Raw genomic sequence first — 20,886 nt, forward strand, 5'->3', positions numbered from 1 at the left:
GGTTAAATATACAGTTCAAAAGCATTGAAAGAAAAGAGAATAATATTATTATTACTGGTAATAATAATAATACTAATCATAATTAACATTATATTCAAAAGAGGAGAATGGAGGGAGTAGCACACAGAACCTGACAAATATCACTAACTTAAAATTCCACTCAAAAGCGTGCCATAAAAGTAAAATGCCATTTTCAATTTGCAACTTTTAATAATCAAGTACAAATATCATAACCCTTCCTGACACGAAGACCGAATGTTGTGTCAGTTACTCTTGGTATACAGTACTGTGCTGTACTCCTCCACGGAACAACAAAACAGGTGATCAAACCAAAGCAGTTATTTAAAAATCTACACACAGGCAAGCTTATAAAACACACTCTCACAAACTTGATGAGCAGGATGGCCCTTACATCTAAATGTAAAAAAAAAAAGATGCTGATAGATTTTTAAATATACCTGAACTGCAAATGGTTTGAATCACTATATTGGAATAATAATAATAAAAAAAAACATCCAGAATGTTCTGTGACATCAGCTACCAGAAGAGAAGCAATGGAGAGGAGGCAAAATAGTAGGGAAACCCACCCTGCAGTGTTGACCTCCCTGTGCTTAAATTCAATATAGAGGAGGGTCATACAGTCAACATCCACACAGAGAGATATAGAGAGAAAAACAACAGACAGATTCAACACACATGCATTCACATACACACACTCATATACAAACATATACAAACGTACTTACAATCGTTCGGACAGACAACATGACCGTTTCGAACTTGCCACTAGAGACAGTACGTAAACCTATGGGAGCCAATTATCGTAGAGCCATTTATAAAAGTGGGGCGTAAAGGGGGTTGTTAAGGGAGTCAAAACCACTGAAAAAAATTATCCATGAATCCCAGTTTGAGTCCTCTCCTAACCCCTCCCTCCCTCTTACTACTGGTTTTACTGAGGCAAGCCTTACGAGAGAGAGAGAGAGCCGCTGGTAGGCCTATTCACGTTACCCCGCCCCCTCCCCAATCAACCCCTCCCGGGGTGTCTTAGAGGTCAGAGCTCCCATGCCAAGCAAACTGTGACCTTTAACCTCTGCTGACCCCCCCCTTCCTCCCTCCCAATGCATCCACGCCAGAAAGACAAACCTACCCCATCCTGTCCCATCCCGTCCCTTCCCTTTCTGTGTTCTCTGGGCCCCCTCATCCCCCTTCCCCCGTCTCCGTCCTGTCCAGGTGGAGGTTTCTATAACAGCAGGCACGCATTCTTCTTGCCACGTTTCTTGGCCTGCAGCGCGGCCCTGGTGGCCATCTCAAAGACTTCCCTCACGCCATCTTTTGTCTTGGCAGAGCATTCTAGGTAACCGAAGGCATTGATGCGGTTGGCCATGTCCCTTCCCTCCTCTGGCTTCACAGGCTCCTGTTAACACAAAATTACACAGATGGTGGAGGTCAATAACTGGTAATGCATTTTATCTACCAAACATATAGCCTTTTTTTGGGGGGGGGGGGGCACATTGCAGATGTATCTATATTTTAAATGTTCATTTGTTCAAATGTTTCATTGTGAATTTCAATATCAATATCAAACTGAACCGCTGCAAGTTTGTGTCGCTTTGGACAAAGCATCTACTACATACCTGTCAACTTTAACTTGTTATGACTGTCAAACAGTCGTCAAACTGGCCCTGCAAATGGGCTCGTAATGAGCCATAACAAAACTCAGCCAATCAACACGGTGCTTTAGGAGGAGAGAAGGAAGTGGTGCAATTTGACTGGCTGATTCAGAATCAGGGACAGCATCTTTAAGTACTCTATTCTATGTAATGCAACTACTCAAATGTCAGCAAGTCAGTTCAAAACACCAAATATAAAACTGTTTTTCAGCATAGCAGCTACTTGATGTTCCAGGAAAGCAAGTATGGCTACACACAACAAACTGAATGCCAAGAATTATCAAGCTCGGAGGCCAAATAACATATCTGGGACATGTGACGGGTAAACCAGTGGATACCTGTTTCATTTTGGCAAGCTCCCTTCGTGTGTGCTCATCGTTGCGCAAGTCTTTCTTGTTGCCCACGAGGATGATAGGCACGTTTGGGCAGAAGTGCTTTACCTCAGGAGTCCACTTCTCTGGAATATTCTCTGTGAGGAAAAAATACAAGGCCATGCAATGGGTCATCTACAAACCACCACACCTGACCACTGGATGCTGCTCTGATCTGAAACCGATCCACCTGATTAGGTTGGGGCTGCACCCATGTCAGTTAACAGGAGTGAATTCAATACATTACAATTTAGTGATATCTTATAAAAAAATGTTTTCACTTTCACTTAAAAAATGTGACACTTGGAAACTTAAAATATTACTCAATAATACTATTATTTAAATATTACACAATAACAAAACAGCAATTGATCAGTTTTCAATGACTGGCTAGACATCAATTGCAACAGAACCTTCATCATTAAAACATTAAGTCCAATGCTTACCCAAACTGTCAGGACTGTCTATGGAAAAACACATAAGTATGACATCAGTATCTGGGTAGGATAGGGGTCTTAATCTGTCGTAGTCCTCTTGACCAGCAGTATCCCACAAGGCTAGCTCCACCTAAAAAAGGACAGTTTCTTCTTTAACTTTTCCTAGATGAACAACTTAACCTGAACAAAACAGATCTGTTAACAATATTCATTATAGTGACCATAAACAAAATAGTGTAAGTGTTTAGATATATGCACAATATGCTTGAATATTATGTATAATAGCTGTATAATAATGAATTAATTGTGTATTGGGGGTAATGGCTAGAATATGTAGTACATGACTGCATCAACAAAGGACAAAAACTCAATTTAAGTGGATTCATTTCTTCAATGCTGTAGCCTGTGCATCGAGTTACAACAGTTGAAAAAGCAGTGAAAAGTGTCCAAAATGTAGGTATATTACATTTCGAGAAATTAATTGAAAATGTCGAGAGGTAAGAGCACACTCAGACTTTCAGAAATCTCTTGAAAATAATAGTTAATGCTTGGAGCCAACAATCTCTTTGCTTCTTATCTCTTGGGGAGACCAGCTTGCAGCTGGCAGTTGTGAAATTTCCCCAAATAATATCCTCACTACTTCACAATAAGATATACTTAAGGAGTTACGACAGTTTTCCCAAATTATTTTTTGGGGTCAATAGGAAATCAGTACAACACTTTCCAGCCTGACAGTCTTGCATCCATCTATATAGATTGGCAAGCACATCATAATTTGTCCAAAAATGAAATGGTGCTACGGTCACTACTACTAAGGTCAATCCTCCTACCGAAAAGAGGACAGTTGATAAGTCAGCCTACTCTAGAAGGCTTGAAAGGATTTGAAAACCCTGTCTGGCCCGTATTCATTGGGAAACTTCGGCTTTGCGTTTTAATGTGAATCTGTAAACACCTGAAAACAATGATGTGGAAACCCATGTTCCCTTCTTGATTGCACCTTATCAGTCTGATGCTTCTTGGTTCCCTAAGACTCACTTTGACTTCCACCACTTGTCTGCCAGCGGTGAATGCAATATGGAGACAGTACAAGCCTTAATAACCTTACTGTCTTTGGTAGTATCTAAAGTGCAGTTAGTCATCATTTTACAATGCTGACAATTTGTGCGAATGTCTCCCCCACCCCCCCTGTCCGTGCGGGACACCTAGACAACTTTCGGAAATTGCAAACGTGCTGTGTGGACGGAGAACGTATTTAGAACTAAACGTTTTAAAATGAAAACAGAATAGTGTTGATGTGTTCAATCCTAACGGTCAGGATTTAGTTTATCCTCATCAGTCCTTGGTAAAGTCATTGGGATATTTCATATACTCTTACCAAAGGGAAGAAACATCAATAATCACTCTTGACCAATTTTAAATACCAATACCAAAGCATGACAATTGGCATAAATCCTTGGTCTAACAATTTTTGATCTTCAGGGCTAAATACGACCATTCTTATTAGTTGTTATTAAGTGTAGTATAATGGACTCGTAACCAGAGGAAATTCTGTTCAATTCATGTCCACCGAGAAACAGGTGTGAATAACCTGGGCTGTTCTTTACACAGCTTGCCATACCGTTCTCTGTTCTTACCTGTTTTCCATCCACTTCGATGTCCGCCACATAGTTTTCAAATACGGTGGGCACATAAACTTCTGGAAACTGGTCTTTACTGAAGACTATGAGAAGGCAGGTCTTTCCGCAGGCTCCATCCCCAACAATCACAAGCTTTTTACGAATGGCAGCCATCTAAAATGGGCATGAACCAAAAACAATCATTAATAGGGTCTGTTGAAGCTTCTGAGACAAAACGGCAGGAAGATGCAGTCAACTATGAGAGGGAATCCCAACACTGACAGACAGTTGAGAATAAATATGGATATGTACTCATCTAGAGTGCATTTGAGTAGTCAGGTTATATTATAACCACTTCATGACTGTACTTCAACAAACATCTGTAGGAATCGCAATCACTGCAGACATTGCGAAGGGGAAGAGGCTCAACAGTGAACGCTAGCAGAAAGAACAAGCTGAGCATCGAGTTTTGAAAGCATGCCTACGCACAAGTGAAAGCTTAAATTTCACCGAGAACACGGGACATTCTTATTGGGCTAAATCAGCGTGTCCTTTTCCAAACAATTTTTAATAAATCGGAAGTACAAATGCGGAAGTATGGGCTGACCGGAAACAACATTATTTTGTTTAAGGAAGCGTTATGGAAATATTATACGTATTTTAAATGAATACTTGAGGTATATCAAATGTACTATACGTTGGTATTGAACAGAGTATATTTTAAAGACACCCGTTCGGTGAGTTGAAGTAATCTTGCGCAGTGTTTCACGGCCTCTGGTGTAACCTAGCAAGGCCTTTGCACCGCCCCACCGCACCCAAAACACCTCGAAGTAAAATAATTGTTTTCAATTGATGTTTAAATGTACCAAAGTCATCCTGCGAGTTGCTATTCAATAAAACAAAAAAACACATGTGTCGTATTTCAACAAATTCACTTGTTTCGGTCAGTTATTAGTACGCCACGTCGCCTTGTCTTGTTGAGCTAACATAAACCAGCTAGCTAGCAAGGCTTCTAAGTAACTTCAGTGCTAATTTAAAAATCCGAATAACTGTTGCTAGCACGCTAACGGAGAAGCTAGCTAGCGGAGAACAGCAAAGTTCAAAACCGGCCGGCGAGACAACTTGGATTAACGATAACGTTGAAAGCTAGGTATGCAATAGGGGTACTGAATAAACAGACCACTGTGTAATTAAACAAACAATGACTGGGGCAACGCGTGTGACCACATCGAGAAAAAACAAATACATATATTTATATAGGCAACCAGATACAAAACAACACTACATGAGCAATGTTAGCTGGCCGACACAGCGGCTAAGGACCGCAGGTTTGTCTGCTAAGTAGCCTAGCTAGCTGGCTGCCTATCTATGGACTAGAACTAGCAGCTGAGTACCGACGCCAAGAGCGTCAGGACAATATATTAGCTAGCTAGCTAACGTTAACGTTGTTTTGTTTGCCTGCTAGCGACGTTTCGCCCTGGTTTAGCCCTATAACAACATTGAGAAAGAATAAATCCGACTATTCCCAACTACATTTACCCCTGGACACACTACGAAATGTACTGTTGCATTCGCCAGAAACTTTGAACCAACTGATTTTTAAAGCGGCCAGTTCTTGGTGGGTTAATAAGCCGGATAAGCAACAACGAAACAGGCTAAGCGTTAACCAACTTGGATAAACTTGATTTTGGATAGTTTTTCTACGATCTATTAATGATTTGGCGCGGGTAACAATCATGATCGTCTACTCATTTTCGATAAGAAATTGTATGCGGATTCCGAAGAATTCGGGCTTGATTGAGATTAAAGGCAAATAATTTACCGTTTCAATATGCGGTGTGTCCTCTTTCCTTCTTCTCCCTACCAGGGTCTTAATCTCCGCCCACTTCCACAATGCCACGCAATTTCACCCGCCCTTGTGGTTAACTGGTCCAGGTAAAGAAGTTAGAATTTGTAAATTAATTTAATATAATGATAATATATGTTCCACAATATATTATATTTAGACTACACATCTGGGGGGAAGTGTTTTATTGATTACATATAGGCCTAGCCAAGACATTTTAGCAAACATTTCCTATAGACTTTCACAACATCAATTAGCTTAATGGCCTAAAACCTTATGCATCACTGTAAATGAATAATGAACTTTGATCAACTCTAGTGTTTTTATGTCATTAGACTCAACAGATATAAAAATGAAAATAATATATTTTTGCAAGTCAATGTAGCAGAAATAATTTTAGGCTCAACATTTTTCCACAGTTTTCACTATTCAACTCTACCAAGACACCAGTATAGGCTACAAGAGTAGTTGGTAAATTCAAAATGTACATAATTAGAAAAAATAAGAACACAATGTTATGTACAATGTAAATGTAGTAATATTCATATATACAGTTCAATAATATACACCATCCTATGTTTGTGAAGGAGACTATTCAAGTCAAATAATGAATAGGCTATAATTGTCCAAATACATGACGGTCATATTCAGATTTGCAGTGTTCTCTTAATTTTGAATATGATCGTCAACTAATGTGAATGTCACTCGGCAACCGTAAGATGACATCAGAAACATGTGCAGTGGTCTCTTAATTTTTCCCAGAGCTGTATATAGCAGGTGCTGCCACCCACTGCATCTTCAGGTAGCACACATGAGATTGATTGCAAAGTTAAAAAAAAAATAGTTACAATAAGTGTATTAAAAACAATATCTAAGATAAAAATAACACATTCAAAAGCATATTCTGATGTGGCCATAAGTGCCAAAGCCTGGTCATGGGTGGCAAAGGCGAGGCAGAAGTGCATGATGCCTTGAAAAGTTCAGGATAAAAAAATTGGCCAGTATGGTGTCAAATATGAGGACCACAGGAGATGAGCTGGAGATGAGCTGAGAGAGTGAAGCACAAAGATTCTTTCTCAAGTAGTTGTCTGTCCGTTTAGGAAGAAAAGTATTTCCTGACATCTTAGTGTCTCATGGCGCTGTTGTCTAACTGGTAGAACAAAACATAGGCCTGACTTGACTGAAGCTGGTTGTCTGGGACTTGTTGCACACTGCAAAAGAAAAGCACAGGTCTCAAAATATGGTATTACTGTGACAAAATCCCAATAATCTGGAGGTCTAAATGATTAAACATAGTCTTACATAACCCCCACCTTGAATCATTGTAGTACCACCAACCATCCTCATCCCGACAACAGGCTGTGTAGTGGCCCATGTTCACAGTGCCAGAGTGATAACAGACCGCATACAAGTTATATAGCACTGGCCCTAAGAATCAAAACACACATCTTGATCCAAACATCCACACAAATATATGGTCTTTTACCCTACACAAAATAAATGCAATGAGGAAACCCCTGATTTTATTAGCACATAATGGTATATGATCTATATGGTAATAATCATATCATATATGTCAGATAATAATTAAAGGTGATAAAATGCTTGGCATGCAATTCAAAATAGGAACATAAAGGTACCTACCACAGTCCACAGGCCCGTATGGCCCAAGGTCCAGTTTGGTTATGGGGAAGGACACACACACAGTGCTTTTGCTGATGGAGTACCTCGACATGGTAAACCTGTTCAAATCTGAGCATTGAAGTCAAGTCCTTACTTTTTACAGCAAGATGGCAGCAACAAATAATACAATTATAAACTAAAGTATAATCCATGTAGATTTGCAGAGTAACTGTTGAAGTGTTAATCAGAAGTTAGATTACAAAACAAAGCCAGAAAGTTTTTCTGTGTAAACAGCAGTCAAGTGAAGGATACGTATGACGATGACTTTGGGAAACCTCTGAATGGTCAGTCTTTTGGTGCTGTCTGTTCGACGACAACACCTCTCACACATCTGACACACGCACATGCGCGCACACACACACACACACACACACACACACACAGAGAGAAAGAGAGAGAGAGACAGAGAGAGGGACATGAAATGGCAGTCAATGAGAGCCACCTGTCTGTCAGTCATGGAGAAACTAAAGTTACAATCAGTTTGATGTATGAAACTGAAAACTTAGCCAACCTCTGGTTTGTTTGTAAGCAGTATCCTGTTCAGTATTATTTCAATATATCCAGACACACCAATAACTGACATTTTCTGAGGCAATTTCAAACATACCGGTGCATTTTCCTCATCAAGCTTTTCCTCCTGTGAGAAAAGGTCGAGGCACTCCTTCAGTGACACTCTGTCTCCACTCCTCTGAAGAAAGACAATCAAATGGAGGGATATATCAACACACCAGAAATAAAGGGCAAACCATCAATGGTCAATGATAGAGACAGTCAGCAGAGAAGTGGACTGTACCTTTGGAATCGGGAGAGACAGGTCACAAAACACATCAAATGTGTTGGAGTAATGGGAACAGATGGAGCAATGCAGGGAGCTACGCAACTGACCTGAGAAGATGTCTGGGTAAAGGGGTGCAAGAGACAGGGAGACAGGTCAGGATGAGGAGGACTGAGATGTCAATCTGAGAGAAGTGAACATATCAGATATCGTACAGAAAACTGATTTTTTGTGACAAATTGCCAGAAATGGTGGTTAATTTTGGGATCAATGATCGGGTCACACTCTGGGGCATGAGGTAATTCTAATGCATGGTAGATGATATGTAGCAGTTTTTTCACACTATTGTGTGACCATGAATGGATGTAACTCTTCACTCCTGGGTATGTCAGGTTCACTGATTCTATACTCAATATAAGTTTGTTTACACCCATAACCAGTAGGCCGCCCAACCTTAAAAAAGTTCTAATAATTTTCTGATCACAATGACCGCAAGCAAAATGTGCAACTTGAGATCAAGTAAATGATGCAATGTCATGGGGGCAGTTGTGGCCTACCGGTTAGGGCTTAGGGCTTGGAACTGAAGGGTTGCGGGTTCGATTGAAGTGGCTGAGTACTGCTCTCCCATGCCCACATCCACGACTGAAGTGCTCTTGAGCAAGGCACCTAACCCCTCACTGCTCCCCGAGCGCCACTGTAGCAAGGCAGCTCACTGCTCCAGGTTAGTGTGTGCTTCACCTCACTGTGTGCTCACTGTGTGCTTCACCTCACTGTGTGTTCACTGTGTGCTCTGTGTGTTTCACTATGGGATAAATGCAGAGACCAAATTCCATGTATATGGAAGTATACATGGCTTATAAACCTGATTTACATTTACATTCACATGTTGATAAATACAACTAGCTACTATCAACTAGCCTGAAAGGGAAAAAACATCTGCTGATGTAAATTCTAAACTACTAACCAACAATTCTACTATCATCCCTCTCAAGGTGTTTCTTCCACATGATAGCGGCCTGTTCAGACAACCTGGAGGAAAGGAGGACAGAAGAAATAAGTATCGGAAATACGTTAAATATTCTTGGCATTTCTTGAATAAATCTTGTCTTTCACACGTCCAGTGTTGCCTCGGTACCTGAAGATTTTGTGTTTAGGCTCCTGTGTGTCTGTTCCAGGTGGACGTTTGGCGGGCCGGCGATTGATCTCGGTGTGTAGCCTGTCCAACAGGAACCGCAGGAACTCTTGAGCATCTTGCTGACTAATGAGAGAAAGAGAGAGAGACAGAGAAATAGAGATAAAGAGAGAGAAAGAGGGAAGGAAAGAAAGATTGGATGACAACGACAGTAACTGAAAGAGCAGAAGATGCTGAGACGGTTTCTGCTTTGGTTAAGTTTCCGTCTTGAAACAGGAAGCTGAATAGTAAAATTGTTGCCATAACACAAACTAGATGTACCGCAGAGCGGTACAAAATATGACCGCCGCCCAGTCCAGCACATTTTTTCCACAAAAATAAATCACGCTGAAAGGCCTATATGATTCTAACTGTCTCACTAAATTGCATTATCCACACTCAATTCTCATTGGTATCTGCTAGACAACAAGTACCAAAACATGATTAGTTCATAGATTTCACATGTAAAATTCATTTTATACAACCCCACCCCCATCTTGCCTGTTCATAATTCTGAGAAATTCTTGAATTGTGTGCATGTGTGCGTGTACACGTTTATGTTTATGTGTGTGGGTGTGTGTGTGCTTGTGTGTTTGCCTGCGTATGTGTGTTTGTGCATGTGCATGCATGCGTACATATGTCTACTGTGTGAGTATGTGTCATACGTATGATTACTGTGAATGTATGTGTGTGAGTGTGTATCTGTTTATGCACATGTGTGCACATGGAATGGGTTAACATGACCCCTGGAGGCAAACATACGGAAAAAAAATTGGTCATCCTAGGCCCTACGGTTCTCAAGATATTCAAGAAATATTGCAGTCCAGCAGGGGGGCTACAGATCAAAACGAAAAAACTATCCATATGGGGTTACATGCCCACAAGTTTCCTACCCTCTTTCAGTGTCGGGAATCCTTGTTGGGGGTCACTAAAGTCCAGGCCCCCATGAACGAAAGGGGCATTCGGAGGTGTCATAATGATCCTACACTTTCAATTTCATGCAGACCATCAGCCAGAGATATTGTGATGAAAAACAAATTTTTTTGCTTGTTAAAACTAGGTGGTTCCATGCTATCCATATACGGGGATATTCACAGAAAACTGTCTCCGGCCACCTACAGGCCAGTTGGTGTATAGTAACATAAATTAATTTATGGCCCCCCATGAACGGAATTCCGAAACTTGGCGTGCATTCAGAGGGTGTCATAATGATCCTACACTTCCAATTTCTTGCAGTTTTGACAGTGATACCTGCGAATTTTTTTTTTTGTGTTTAACTAGGTGGTGCTATACATGAAATGAGTGGTTATGGAATGGGTTGACATTTGAAATCAACATACAAAAAGGTCCTCCTAAACCCACGGTTCTCGAGATAAAGAAAAGAGGGGTGCAAAAAACAAAAAAACTATCCAATGGGGTTACATGCCCACCACCCCGTCTTTCAGTGTCCGGGAATCCTTTGACGGACCTGGACATCGCGAAAAAAAAAAAAAAAAAAAAAAAAACCAAATCTCACTAAACCTATAACCTTCGCTGTGCGGCGGTCATAATAAAGAGTGAAATAGAGAGCCGGTAAAGGCAGTAAAGGCAGAGACCAATGAGGCAAACAGCTATAGAGATGATAGTACTGTAAGTCAGGGCAAAGTTGTAATTGAGTCCAGGAGATCCACCTGTAGCCACTGAAGTAAGGCACGGCTTCTTTAAAGGCGCTGTAGAACCTGCTTGGATTCACAACTGTGTCCCTGCCATCTACGTCCCACAGCCCACACAGCACCTGAGTGAACGCTTCAAAAGAGAGAGGGGACAGTTTGAGGACAAGTGGACACAGCAGTGACACAGTAGAGGACAAGAGAATGAGGAAATGAGTGGAAAAGTAACAGGGCTATAGACCCTTTCATCAATAAAAACAAAAACAATGCTTGAACGTTCTATTTGGGCCCCAATCTACCTCCTCTGCATTAATATAACATATGGAATGTTAAAAAGGAAGTCTTGTGGGGCCAACTATGATGCTGATAATGGAACTCTCTTGAAAGGGTCCATAGACACATTTATCTGATTTGACGTGCAGGTGTAAAGGTAAACTATGCAAAAATAAAAGTTCCGGATCTGTCAAAAGCTACATTTATTGTTTAAGTGCCATTGGTTGAAACTTTCTGACAATTTGCAATGAATGGGAGCAATTACTGTGCAGTGGCTGAACTGCAAAGAGAACGGGTACATACCATTCATGAGAACAGGCTCTTGCTTTGAATGTTTGTCCTGGAGATAGGATTTGGTGATGCAGTAATCCCGCAGGCCCCGTGTGTGAGACAGACATTGAACCACCGCGTTGAGAAAACACTGGGTGTGTGAAGGAGCCAGTTGAGAGAGAGAAGGGGCAAGTGACGGAGAGAAAAAAATCATGCTTCTCATAACATTTAAAAAATACAATACTGAAATAACATCAAAAATTATTTCCATCAAACTTTTTATTCACAAAAACTATTTATTCACTTCAATAATTACATGATAATTAATCTATTCATTTAAAAGAGAATGAATGAACATGTATGAACATTGTAAACAAATGGTGTAGCATACTCTGATAGCTAATCACAATGCTAATACTAAGGTGAAAAAGAAAGGACATACTGTATTCCCCACGTTTCGCAGTCCAACTTGCCCACTTCCCAGTGGGATTTCTGCCTGGGAAGTGGTTTAGAAATGGGAAGACAGCATTAGGGTTCTGAACAGTACATCTTAAAACAGACACCTTTCCCCTTTAATTCCCTACGTTCTGTCTTTGAACCTATGTGTCCTCTGGTCTATCCTAGTATGAGTTGTACATCCATTTTTAGCTCTCTGATCCCATTAAAACAGACGCAGATGGCACGCAACGGAGAGGTCAATACAGAGACACCTTTATCCAGCTTGGGGGCGGGGTCAGAAGAGACTACAGGTGTCAGCACACGTGTGTAAGTGTGTGTGTGTGCATCCTGAACTTGGACATTGCATTTATGGGCTGAAACACTACGAAAAGGCTCCTAAACAGTTTGCTGTTAAACACATTTACATTAATTCATTTATTTTCTGAATTAATTTCACTTTCAATTGATCTAATTAAAGACACAAAAGCTATGCTAAACCAGAGAGAATAGTCTGTCAAATCAGTGAGCATAGACCATCGTGAACTAAACTAAAGCATTATGTTGTGAGGGATGTAGTGGAGGCTAAACGCAAGTAAACGTAGTTTATCCACCTGGTATTGTTATAAACACTGGATAATAACCTCCACCACCATAATCAAACATGTTCTGAATGCCTTTTTAAAAAATCCGATACTGCATGGCGCAGTCCACCTCACCGTGATCATAGAATTCATAGTTTACCCACCTCTTATTTTACCACTACACCCTCTGAGCACTCACTCACCTTCTTGTCAGCCACCAGTAGCAGCCCCATGAGGGACGTGTAGAGGACGGAGTGGGAGATGTCCGCGCTCTCTGCCTGGATGCCGTTGTGGGCCACCAGCGATCGGCACAAAGCCTCGCAGGACTTCTCCATCAGTCCATCAACTTCTGGCATCGGTCCCTATCACAGCAGCAGATTTACACACACACGCTCCACGCTTGCCCGTCAATGGCTTAGGGCTGTCAGTGAGTGGTGACTGAGTCCTTAATGCTGTTATTTTGCTCCTGTGGTTTACGGTTCCTGTGGGGCTGCACACAATAAAACAGGCCATAAGTTAAAGATATCAAGATTATTTACATGTATACTTGGATAATATCTTACCTTTTCATTCAAGCAAAACATAGTTTTACTGTCATATGGAAATGTTTGACTTTTTAATCCTGGATCACAAAGCTTTTTTACTTCATCTTTTACCACACTGCATTCACTAGTGAATGAAACATTAGTGAACTAAATTATACAAGAATTATAATTTCTAGTCAGTAGACCAGACCAGTCATGACCGGTCTTGTCAGACCATTTCTATATACGTAAATGTGATTGTTAATCAAAATTCCACATATCCCTGAATTTTCTGAGGCGAATTGCATGTAAAATAAGTGCTCTTACAATTACAAATAAATTCAAATTACAATTCTTCAAATCAAAATGTATTTATTTTTTACATGATGAACCCATTTCCTTTACACTGCACCAATAATAATAATAAAAAAAACTAACCTTCAAATTTCCAAATGAAATATTCCAATAATGTTCCATCCAACATAGAATAGTACATCCAAGAGGGTTTCCACAAGTCGCCTTTCAAAAGACCCCCTCTGTTCTCCTCCACTCTCCTGTCCCTCTACCTGCCGCTCAGTAAGTTGCCCTTTCGCCTGCGAGAGTACTGGCAAATGTGAGACCTTAATAGCCTCTAATCTTTCCTCCCTCTATACTTAGACCACACGGCTCCCACTCCTGTCATGCTTTCACTGACTTTTTGTGTCATTCACAACATGCAAGTTCATTTGCTTTTTTCACTGCATCAATACTTTTTTAAACATGGCAAGGTTTATTTTGATCTTTAATTGAGTTTAAATATCAAAAGCAATCTCACAAAATATTGCTATCCTGTATCCAATAAACCTTAGTTACACCTCACTATAATTGGAAAAGTATCGAGTCAAGCTAACAGAGGATCCAGCCAAGCCATGCCCGATTAAAACCCATTTAAACCTGAGGCTTTTAATGGTCACAGTCCACTTGCATCACCAATTACTGCTAGGAGAAAGCCATGAATGATCACTTGGAGTGACTTACCTCTACTAGGTTCTTACCTCTGTGTGTGTGTGTGTGTGTATGTGCGCGCGCATGTGTGTGTAGGTTACAGCATATGTTCTGTATGATTAAAGGCATACTACTGTTTATGTGTATTCAATATTATTTCTCTATATCCTGTGCTCCATACAACAGAGATTCAACTTGTTGAAATACAACAAATTCAACAACCCCAAAACAGAAAAAGTTGGGACATTGTGTAAAACGTGAATAAAAACAGAACGTAATAATCTGCAAATCTCTTAAACTCATATTTACTTGCAAAAAGGACACAGACAACATATCAAATGTTGAAAATGACAAATTTGACTATTTTGTGGAAAAGTTATGCTAATTTCGAATTTGATACCAGCAACATGTTTCAAAAAAAGTTTGGGACGGGGTAATACAATGCTGGAAAAGTTGTGAAATGATAAAGAAAACAAAAGGAAGAATGTTTCACAACTAATTAGGGTAAGTGGCAACACGATTGGGTATGAAAAAGAGCATCCCAGAGAGGCAGGGACCCTTAGAAGTAAAGATGTAGGGGTATTTATCACTCTGTGTAAACTTATGTGCACAAATGATAAAACAATGTAATTTTAATGCTTCTTAACATGAAATTGTGAAGTATTTGGGGAGTTAATCATCTACAGGACATAATATTATTAAAACATTCAGGTAATCCAGAGAAATCTTTGCAAACAAGGGAAAGAGCTGAAAAACACATTGGATGGCCTTGGTCTTTTGGACCTCAGATGGCACTGCATCAATACCAGACCTGTTTCCAGACCTGTCTCTGATAACCATTGTCTAGTATGTGCACAGTTTAATATCAATTCAAAAACTGCAGCCAACATTGTAACAGCTAAAATTGTCTTGAGACATGATACAGAAAATACCATCCTGTTATCTGGGCCTGAGCTTGTTAAAAATGTACTGAGGTAACGTGGAAAAAGGTCCTGTGGTTAGAACAATCCAGGGCTCTACAGTGCGCCCATTTCACTCGCACACAAGGGCGTAGGTTTGGTCTCAGCTTTGGTGGGGACATCCCCCCCCAAGAGTCAAGAGTCGCTAGTCAAGAGTCAGACTGTCAATAGATAATAGCCTCTTTCATTATTTATAGTACTCTAAAGTTAAACTAGCATCTCCGACTGGAGAGAAATATGTGCAGACGAAAACAATTGTTTAAACGTAAATAAATGTTTGACCACTAGATGCCAATTTTGTTTCTCAGATAACAGAAGCTAAGCATATCTTAAATTTGCCCAGATTATATAGTCATTATATAGTATTTTATTTATGTTACTGAGTATGGAAATGCACCATAGTTTAGGATTGAATATATCTATGAATTTATGCGACTCTAAATTATATTTGTATTTGCTTAACTGTAATTGGAATTCTTTTGCTGTAAGATACCAGTGCCTTAATGGCGATTTCCTTTGTTATTTCAGACTGTTGGCAATACAGAATATCACAATACAAAAGTGAATCTACTCCATCTCATTATATTGTACAGCAATGCTGCTGACAATTGACAATTTGACATAGGCTAATAATTAGAACCTCACCTGGCCCTCTGATGCTGTTTCCTCAACCTGCCATCCATCTGTAGTGGTTTGATGCTGTCTTTCCTGCATACAAAGTGGTTCATTCATTTTGTAGCCTATCCTTTGGCTAGCGAGTTTAACCCTCCTACCATATTGTATATGATAGTGTTATTTGGATATTATTAATCAAATATTGATTCATTATATTTGAATAACCAACAGTGTTAACTTATTCACATTGCCAACACGTTTTTACAGCATGTGTCATAACAATGCAATGACAGTCCTTTAAACGAATTTGGGTCTCCCTTTTATTTCTCTGCATTGTGTAGGCTACACTCAGAAATACATAACATAAACAGAATAGACACGAAAAATGTCCAGATGCAATGTTTATTGTGACTTCCAAGATTCTAACTTAAGGTAGATAGATAGATAGATACTTTATTGATCTTCAAGGGGAAATTCAAGAAAGGAAAGAAGGTAGGCTAATTAACATTCAGTGACTTGGTAATAGCATATTGTGATAGCGCGACTTCTATGCGACCGTGCTGCACACCCCCAATCAATCCTCCTGACCTTGGTTGAAAGATTACAGAAGCTAGGTTTATCTTTAACAATATCCTGGGTAACATATGCTATCACCAGTTAATACTATTTTTCCACATAATAGAATCTGCATAATTTGAAAGCCTGGTCACTACCACTGCTAGCTTGTGTGGCTAGTTATTTTGCTTACTTACACTCTGCTTTATGAAAAAGCTTCGTATGTCCCCTTTCTTCTTCTTGGGTGGCATAGCTGATCTACACACCACAAAAAGGGTTTGTATGTATGCTGAAGGGAAAAGGGAATATCAAAATGTTTCCCTCTGGCCTTTTATGGGGTAGGATATGTATTGACAGACAGCCCTGGTAACTTACCGTTGTCGTTGACACACCCGCTCGCTTGACTACCAGCGAGCGGGTGCAAGAATAAAGCAATGTGTGTGCAGCATGCGTGTCAGATAACCCTTCCCCCTCCCCCTCGGTTTTTCAGCCAATCAAATGACGACGTTTCTTGTACTGTCCTGCTGGCTGTCGGAATGATCAGCAGCACAAATGAGTTCGGTAAAGTATTGGTGGGGACAATGTTGTCATCTTAAAATATTGATTAGGACTAGTCATGAGCGTCCCACCCCAAATCTACGCCCATGCACCGAATACAAGCTGAAGTGCAAAACGAAAGTAGGCCTAACGTTTGCCTACTGCCCCCATCAATGCAGATATTTCAAATAAAAACTAAAAGTATAAAACATATATCCTTGATTAGCCAATGTTGGGTTTTGTGGAAGAGAAAATGGACTGTTTTAGTAGTAGGCTAGTATTAGACAGTATGCAGTCAGATCACCATGGGCATATTTGGTTTAGCTATAGATGGATTCACAAATAAATAAATTAGCCTACATTTAGCAGGATACTTGATATACAGGCTAAATGCAAATATGGTATTATATTATTTTACATTAACAAAATGTAGGTAAATAGAACAGACTGAAAATAAAGTAGCCACTGATCTTTAAAATCCTGTTTCCTGTAGCCTAAATGTTGTCAGTCATTCTTAATATTCGCAATTGGTGCACTGGCATGTTTAACTGTTAGCTGCAGTATAATGTTAGAATATGTGTAAGTTAAGTACAGAACTGACTGTGCGCCCAAATTTTTGTCTGTGCTCCTAATTTTTTTAACTTGGGCGCACAAGTGCTCCTGAAAAAAAATGTTAGTGTACAGTAGAGCCCTGGACCAATCAAAGTTTCTTTTTGGAAATCATGGACTCATTTGGGCTAAAGAGGAGAGGGCCTATCCAAGTATCCAACCTATCCAACTTGTTTTAGAGCTCAGTTAAAAACCCAACATCTATGACGGTGTGGAGGAGCATTAGTGCCTACAGCATGGGCATCTTGCACATTTGGCAAAGCACAATCAATTCTGAATGATTTATACAGGTTTTGAGCAACATATACTGCCATCCAGGAAATGTCTTTTCCAGGGACGACCTTGAATATTTCAGGAAAACAATGCCAAAATGAATTCTGCACATATTTAAATAGTATTTCTCCATAAAGGAAGAGTCCAGGTGCTAAGATGGCCTGTCTGCAGTCCAGATTTGTCAAATTAGGTGCATAATGGAATGAAAAACATGACTAAGAATACCCCATACTGTTGAGCAACTGAAATCCTATATTGGGGATTAATGGGACAACATTTCATTCTCAGAACTGTAGCCAATGGTCTCCACGGTTCCTAAACATTTACAGAATTTTGTTAAATGAAGAGGTGAAGCAGCACAGTGGTAAACATGCTCCCGTCCCAACTTTTTTTGAAACATGTTGCTGGCATTAAATTCAAAAGTAACATATATTTCCATGAAATAGTCCAAATTTTCATTTTCAACATTTGATATGTTGTCTATGTCCTTTTTGCTGCTAAAAATGGGTTTACGAGACTTGTATATTATCACATTCTGATTTTATTTGCATTTTACACAACGTCCCAACTTTTTCTGTTTTGGGGTTGTAGTATGATCTTGTACGATAGGTAGAGTATGATCTTTCATGCTACTGCTAGTGTGGAGTATCAGCACTCCCTGCTGTGGTAATGTGACGTGTGTATGTGTGTGTCTATGTACAGCACGGTGAACTGTCAGCACTACATAGTACAGTCAGCTGTACAATTACATCCATACAAATCAGCAATTCCCTCTGGGTCATTTGATGATATACTGTACAGTACCCTCCAGAATTATTGGCACCTCTGCTAAAGTTAACTAAAAACCGGTATAAAACATGATCTATTGGGGATTTATTGTAATCTCACAATGAAAAAAATTAGGAAAAATCCAACCTTGAAGGGAAGCAAATTTATTTCGAGAAAAAGGAAAATCTCAAAGAAATAAATATTTTTAATGAAAACATGTTGCTCACAATTATTGGCACCCCTGAAAAATCTTATATACAAAATGTAACAGAAGCATTTTCCTGTAATTTCAACTTATTTAAGTTAATCAGAGTGTCTGTGAACTTTCAGAAGTAGTTCATGACTTTCTTTTTCACTATGTAGAAAATGCCTATATTTACAGTTAAAACAATGATTAAAAGGTTCTAATCATCTGGAAATGTGACAAACATGCTTGGACAGTCACATGGTTATCTTGCCCCCAGGTACATGGAAGATGGTAGATCACTGCTAATAGATTATTTAGAGGGCATGCCAGGTAAAAGCCTGTCCAGTCATTTCATTACCGATGTAAACGGCAGGAGTTACTGGAGTTTCCAGACTTTGTCTGGAAGTGTGGTCTAATTGTCAGATGAAATGAAAATTGCGCTCTTTGGCTAGAAACACGTTAGGTGTGTTTGGCGTACATAGAAGATGACTATACTGAAAAAAACCCATGCCTAATGAGAATTATGGTGGAGGAGCTGTGCTATTATGGGGCTGTTTTTATTCCCAAAGGCCTTGGGAACCTAATTAAGGTGCATGGTATCATGAACACCAAGAAAAACCTGAACATTTTCAAAGGAAATCTGTCAATCTCTGCCAAGACACTAAAAGTTAGTCATGATTGGATCTTTCATCAGGTCAATGAACCAAAACAAACGTCCAGATCAAAACAAATATGGTTTGCTGAACACAAAATCAAGCTTCGGACATTACCATATCAGTCCCCTGATCTAAACTCCATAGAAAAAAAGTGAGGTGAATCAAAGAGGAGAATGCACAAGTGTGGACCTATAAATCTGAACGATCTGGGGAGATTTTGTAAAGACGAATGGTCTTAAATCCCTTGCTTTGTATTCTCCAACTTTAAGGGGTGTCACAGGAGAATATTACAAGCTGTTTTACTGCCAAAGGGAGCCTTAAGAATGTATTACAAGCAGGTGTGCCAATAATTGTGAGCAACGTGTTTTTGTTAAAATATGTATTTCTTTATGAGATTTTCCTTTTTCTTAAAATAAATTTGCTTTCCCTCAAGGTTGGATTTTTCCTATTTTTTCATTGTGAAATTACAATAAATCACCAACAGATTATTTTTTATACCGGTTTTTAGTCAACTTTAGCAGAGGTGCCAATAAATCTGGAGGGTACTGTATATGGCTGAGTGGCTCTCTGTTGCAGCAGTTATAAAACCATTGAACTATGTTGCACTCTCTTAAAAATAAGGGTTCTTGGGGGTTCTATAGTTGGAAGCAAAGAACCATTTTAAAGAAAAAGGTTGTTTATAGAACCATGTGATAGCATAGAACCATTTATTCTTAGAGTGTACAAGCCTGTTCTCTCCAAATTAGTTAAAAAGTCTTCCCTCATCATCCACAGCTCTGGTCAGTCAGTAGAGAGTCCTGACCAACATTAACTTCTCAACTGGATGCATCTCCATATGCTACCAGTCATCACAGGAATAGATTTATTTATTAGTTCTTTAGGATTATAAATGAATAATTGGTGGTGGAAGACAGCAATTATGTCAGTTTATTTTATTTTTTTATAAAATGTAATAAAGAATATTTAGATTGTATGCATTTAATATGTAAGCAAATGCAGATAGCAAAGGCCAGTTTCAAATAATAAAATTCTTCAGTGCTAAAAAATACCAAACCAACGGTTACACAACCACACACCTACACACAGAGGTGGAAAAAGTACGAAAATATTGTACTCAAGTAAAAGTACCAATGCCTTGATGAAATATTACTCAAGTACAAGTTAAAATACTGATCTGAAAATGTACTTAAGTTAAAGTAAAAAGTAGTTCATTTAAAATGTACTTTAAGTAAAAGTTACTTAGTTACTTTTTTTTTTTTTGTGGGGGTACCACAACAACCAGTTTTACCAGAGACTTTCTGATGAGGAGATACAGCATAAATATTCAAAAAATCCTCCATAGTAATGGCATGGGGTTAGTCAGTTGTCTACAAATATCACAACCCTTCCGCGGCAAAACGTTGACATGTGAATACATTGAGGCAATCATGTGGTGTGCT

The 20,886-nt window shown here is 39.4% G+C and overlaps 2 protein-coding genes across 3 annotated transcripts; both read right to left on the reverse strand.

Annotated features, from left to right (window-relative positions):
* Positions 1–1,061: 1,061 nt before the first annotated feature.
* Positions 1,062–5,998, reverse strand: rhoac (ras homolog gene family, member Ac). Its single transcript, XM_048240830.1, has 5 exons — positions 5,917–5,998; positions 4,113–4,268; positions 2,488–2,608; positions 2,009–2,139; positions 1,062–1,414 (listed from the first exon to the last, which is right to left on the reverse strand). Exons 2-5 carry the CDS (start codon positions 4,266–4,268, stop codon positions 1,241–1,243), a joined length of 582 nt encoding a protein of 193 aa, XP_048096787.1. The 5' UTR covers positions 5,917–5,998; the 3' UTR covers positions 1,062–1,240.
* Positions 5,999–6,127: 129 nt separating this feature from the next.
* Positions 6,128–16,817, reverse strand: usp21 (ubiquitin specific peptidase 21). 2 transcript variants are annotated; one of them, XM_048240832.1, is made up of 14 exons: positions 16,793–16,817; positions 16,615–16,675; positions 12,984–13,270; positions 12,204–12,257; positions 11,795–11,912; positions 11,240–11,354; positions 9,534–9,656; positions 9,363–9,427; positions 8,417–8,520; positions 8,231–8,311; positions 7,876–7,954; positions 7,585–7,692; positions 7,254–7,368; positions 6,128–7,151 (listed from the first exon to the last, which is right to left on the reverse strand). In XM_048240832.1, the coding sequence occupies exons 3-14, from the start codon at positions 13,134–13,136 to the stop codon at positions 7,064–7,066; spliced, it is 1,203 nt and encodes a 400-aa protein (XP_048096789.1). In that variant the 5' UTR covers positions 13,137–13,270; positions 16,615–16,675; positions 16,793–16,817; the 3' UTR covers positions 6,128–7,063. The 2 variants fall into 2 exon arrangements, with proteins under 2 accessions (XP_048096789.1, XP_048096788.1); XM_048240831.1 differs by lacking the exons at positions 16,615–16,675; positions 16,793–16,817 and adding an exon at positions 13,743–14,298.
* Positions 16,818–20,886: the final 4,069 nt, after the last annotated feature.

Source organism: Alosa alosa, chromosome 4 (assembly GCF_017589495.1).
Source record: "Alosa alosa isolate M-15738 ecotype Scorff River chromosome 4, AALO_Geno_1.1, whole genome shotgun sequence".
Classification (NCBI taxonomy): domain Eukaryota; kingdom Metazoa; phylum Chordata; class Actinopteri; order Clupeiformes; family Clupeidae; genus Alosa; species Alosa alosa.

Coding starts and splice junctions, on each gene's coding strand:
- usp21 (XM_048240832.1), bottom strand. CDS start 13,136: ATGCCAGAAGTTGATGGACTGATGGAGAAGTCCTGCGAGGCTTTGTGC. Junction 9,428..9,533: donor CCTAAACACAAAATCTTCAG/GTACCGAGGCAA, acceptor CCTTTCCTCCAG/GTTGTCTGAACAGGCCGCTA. Junction 7,369..7,584: donor ATACGGGCCTGTGGACTGTG/GTAGGTACCTTT, acceptor TTTGATTCTTAG/GGCCAGTGCTATATAACTTG.
- rhoac (XM_048240830.1), bottom strand. CDS start 4,268: ATGGCTGCCATTCGTAAAAAGCTTGTGATTGTTGGGGATGGAGCCTGC. Junction 2,609..4,112: donor TCGAAGTGGATGGAAAACAG/GTAAGAACAGAG, acceptor GTCCTTTTTTAG/GTGGAGCTAGCCTTGTGGGA. Junction 1,415..2,008: donor AGCTTGCCAAAATGAAACAG/GTATCCACTGGT, acceptor TTGTGTTAACAG/GAGCCTGTGAAGCCAGAGGA.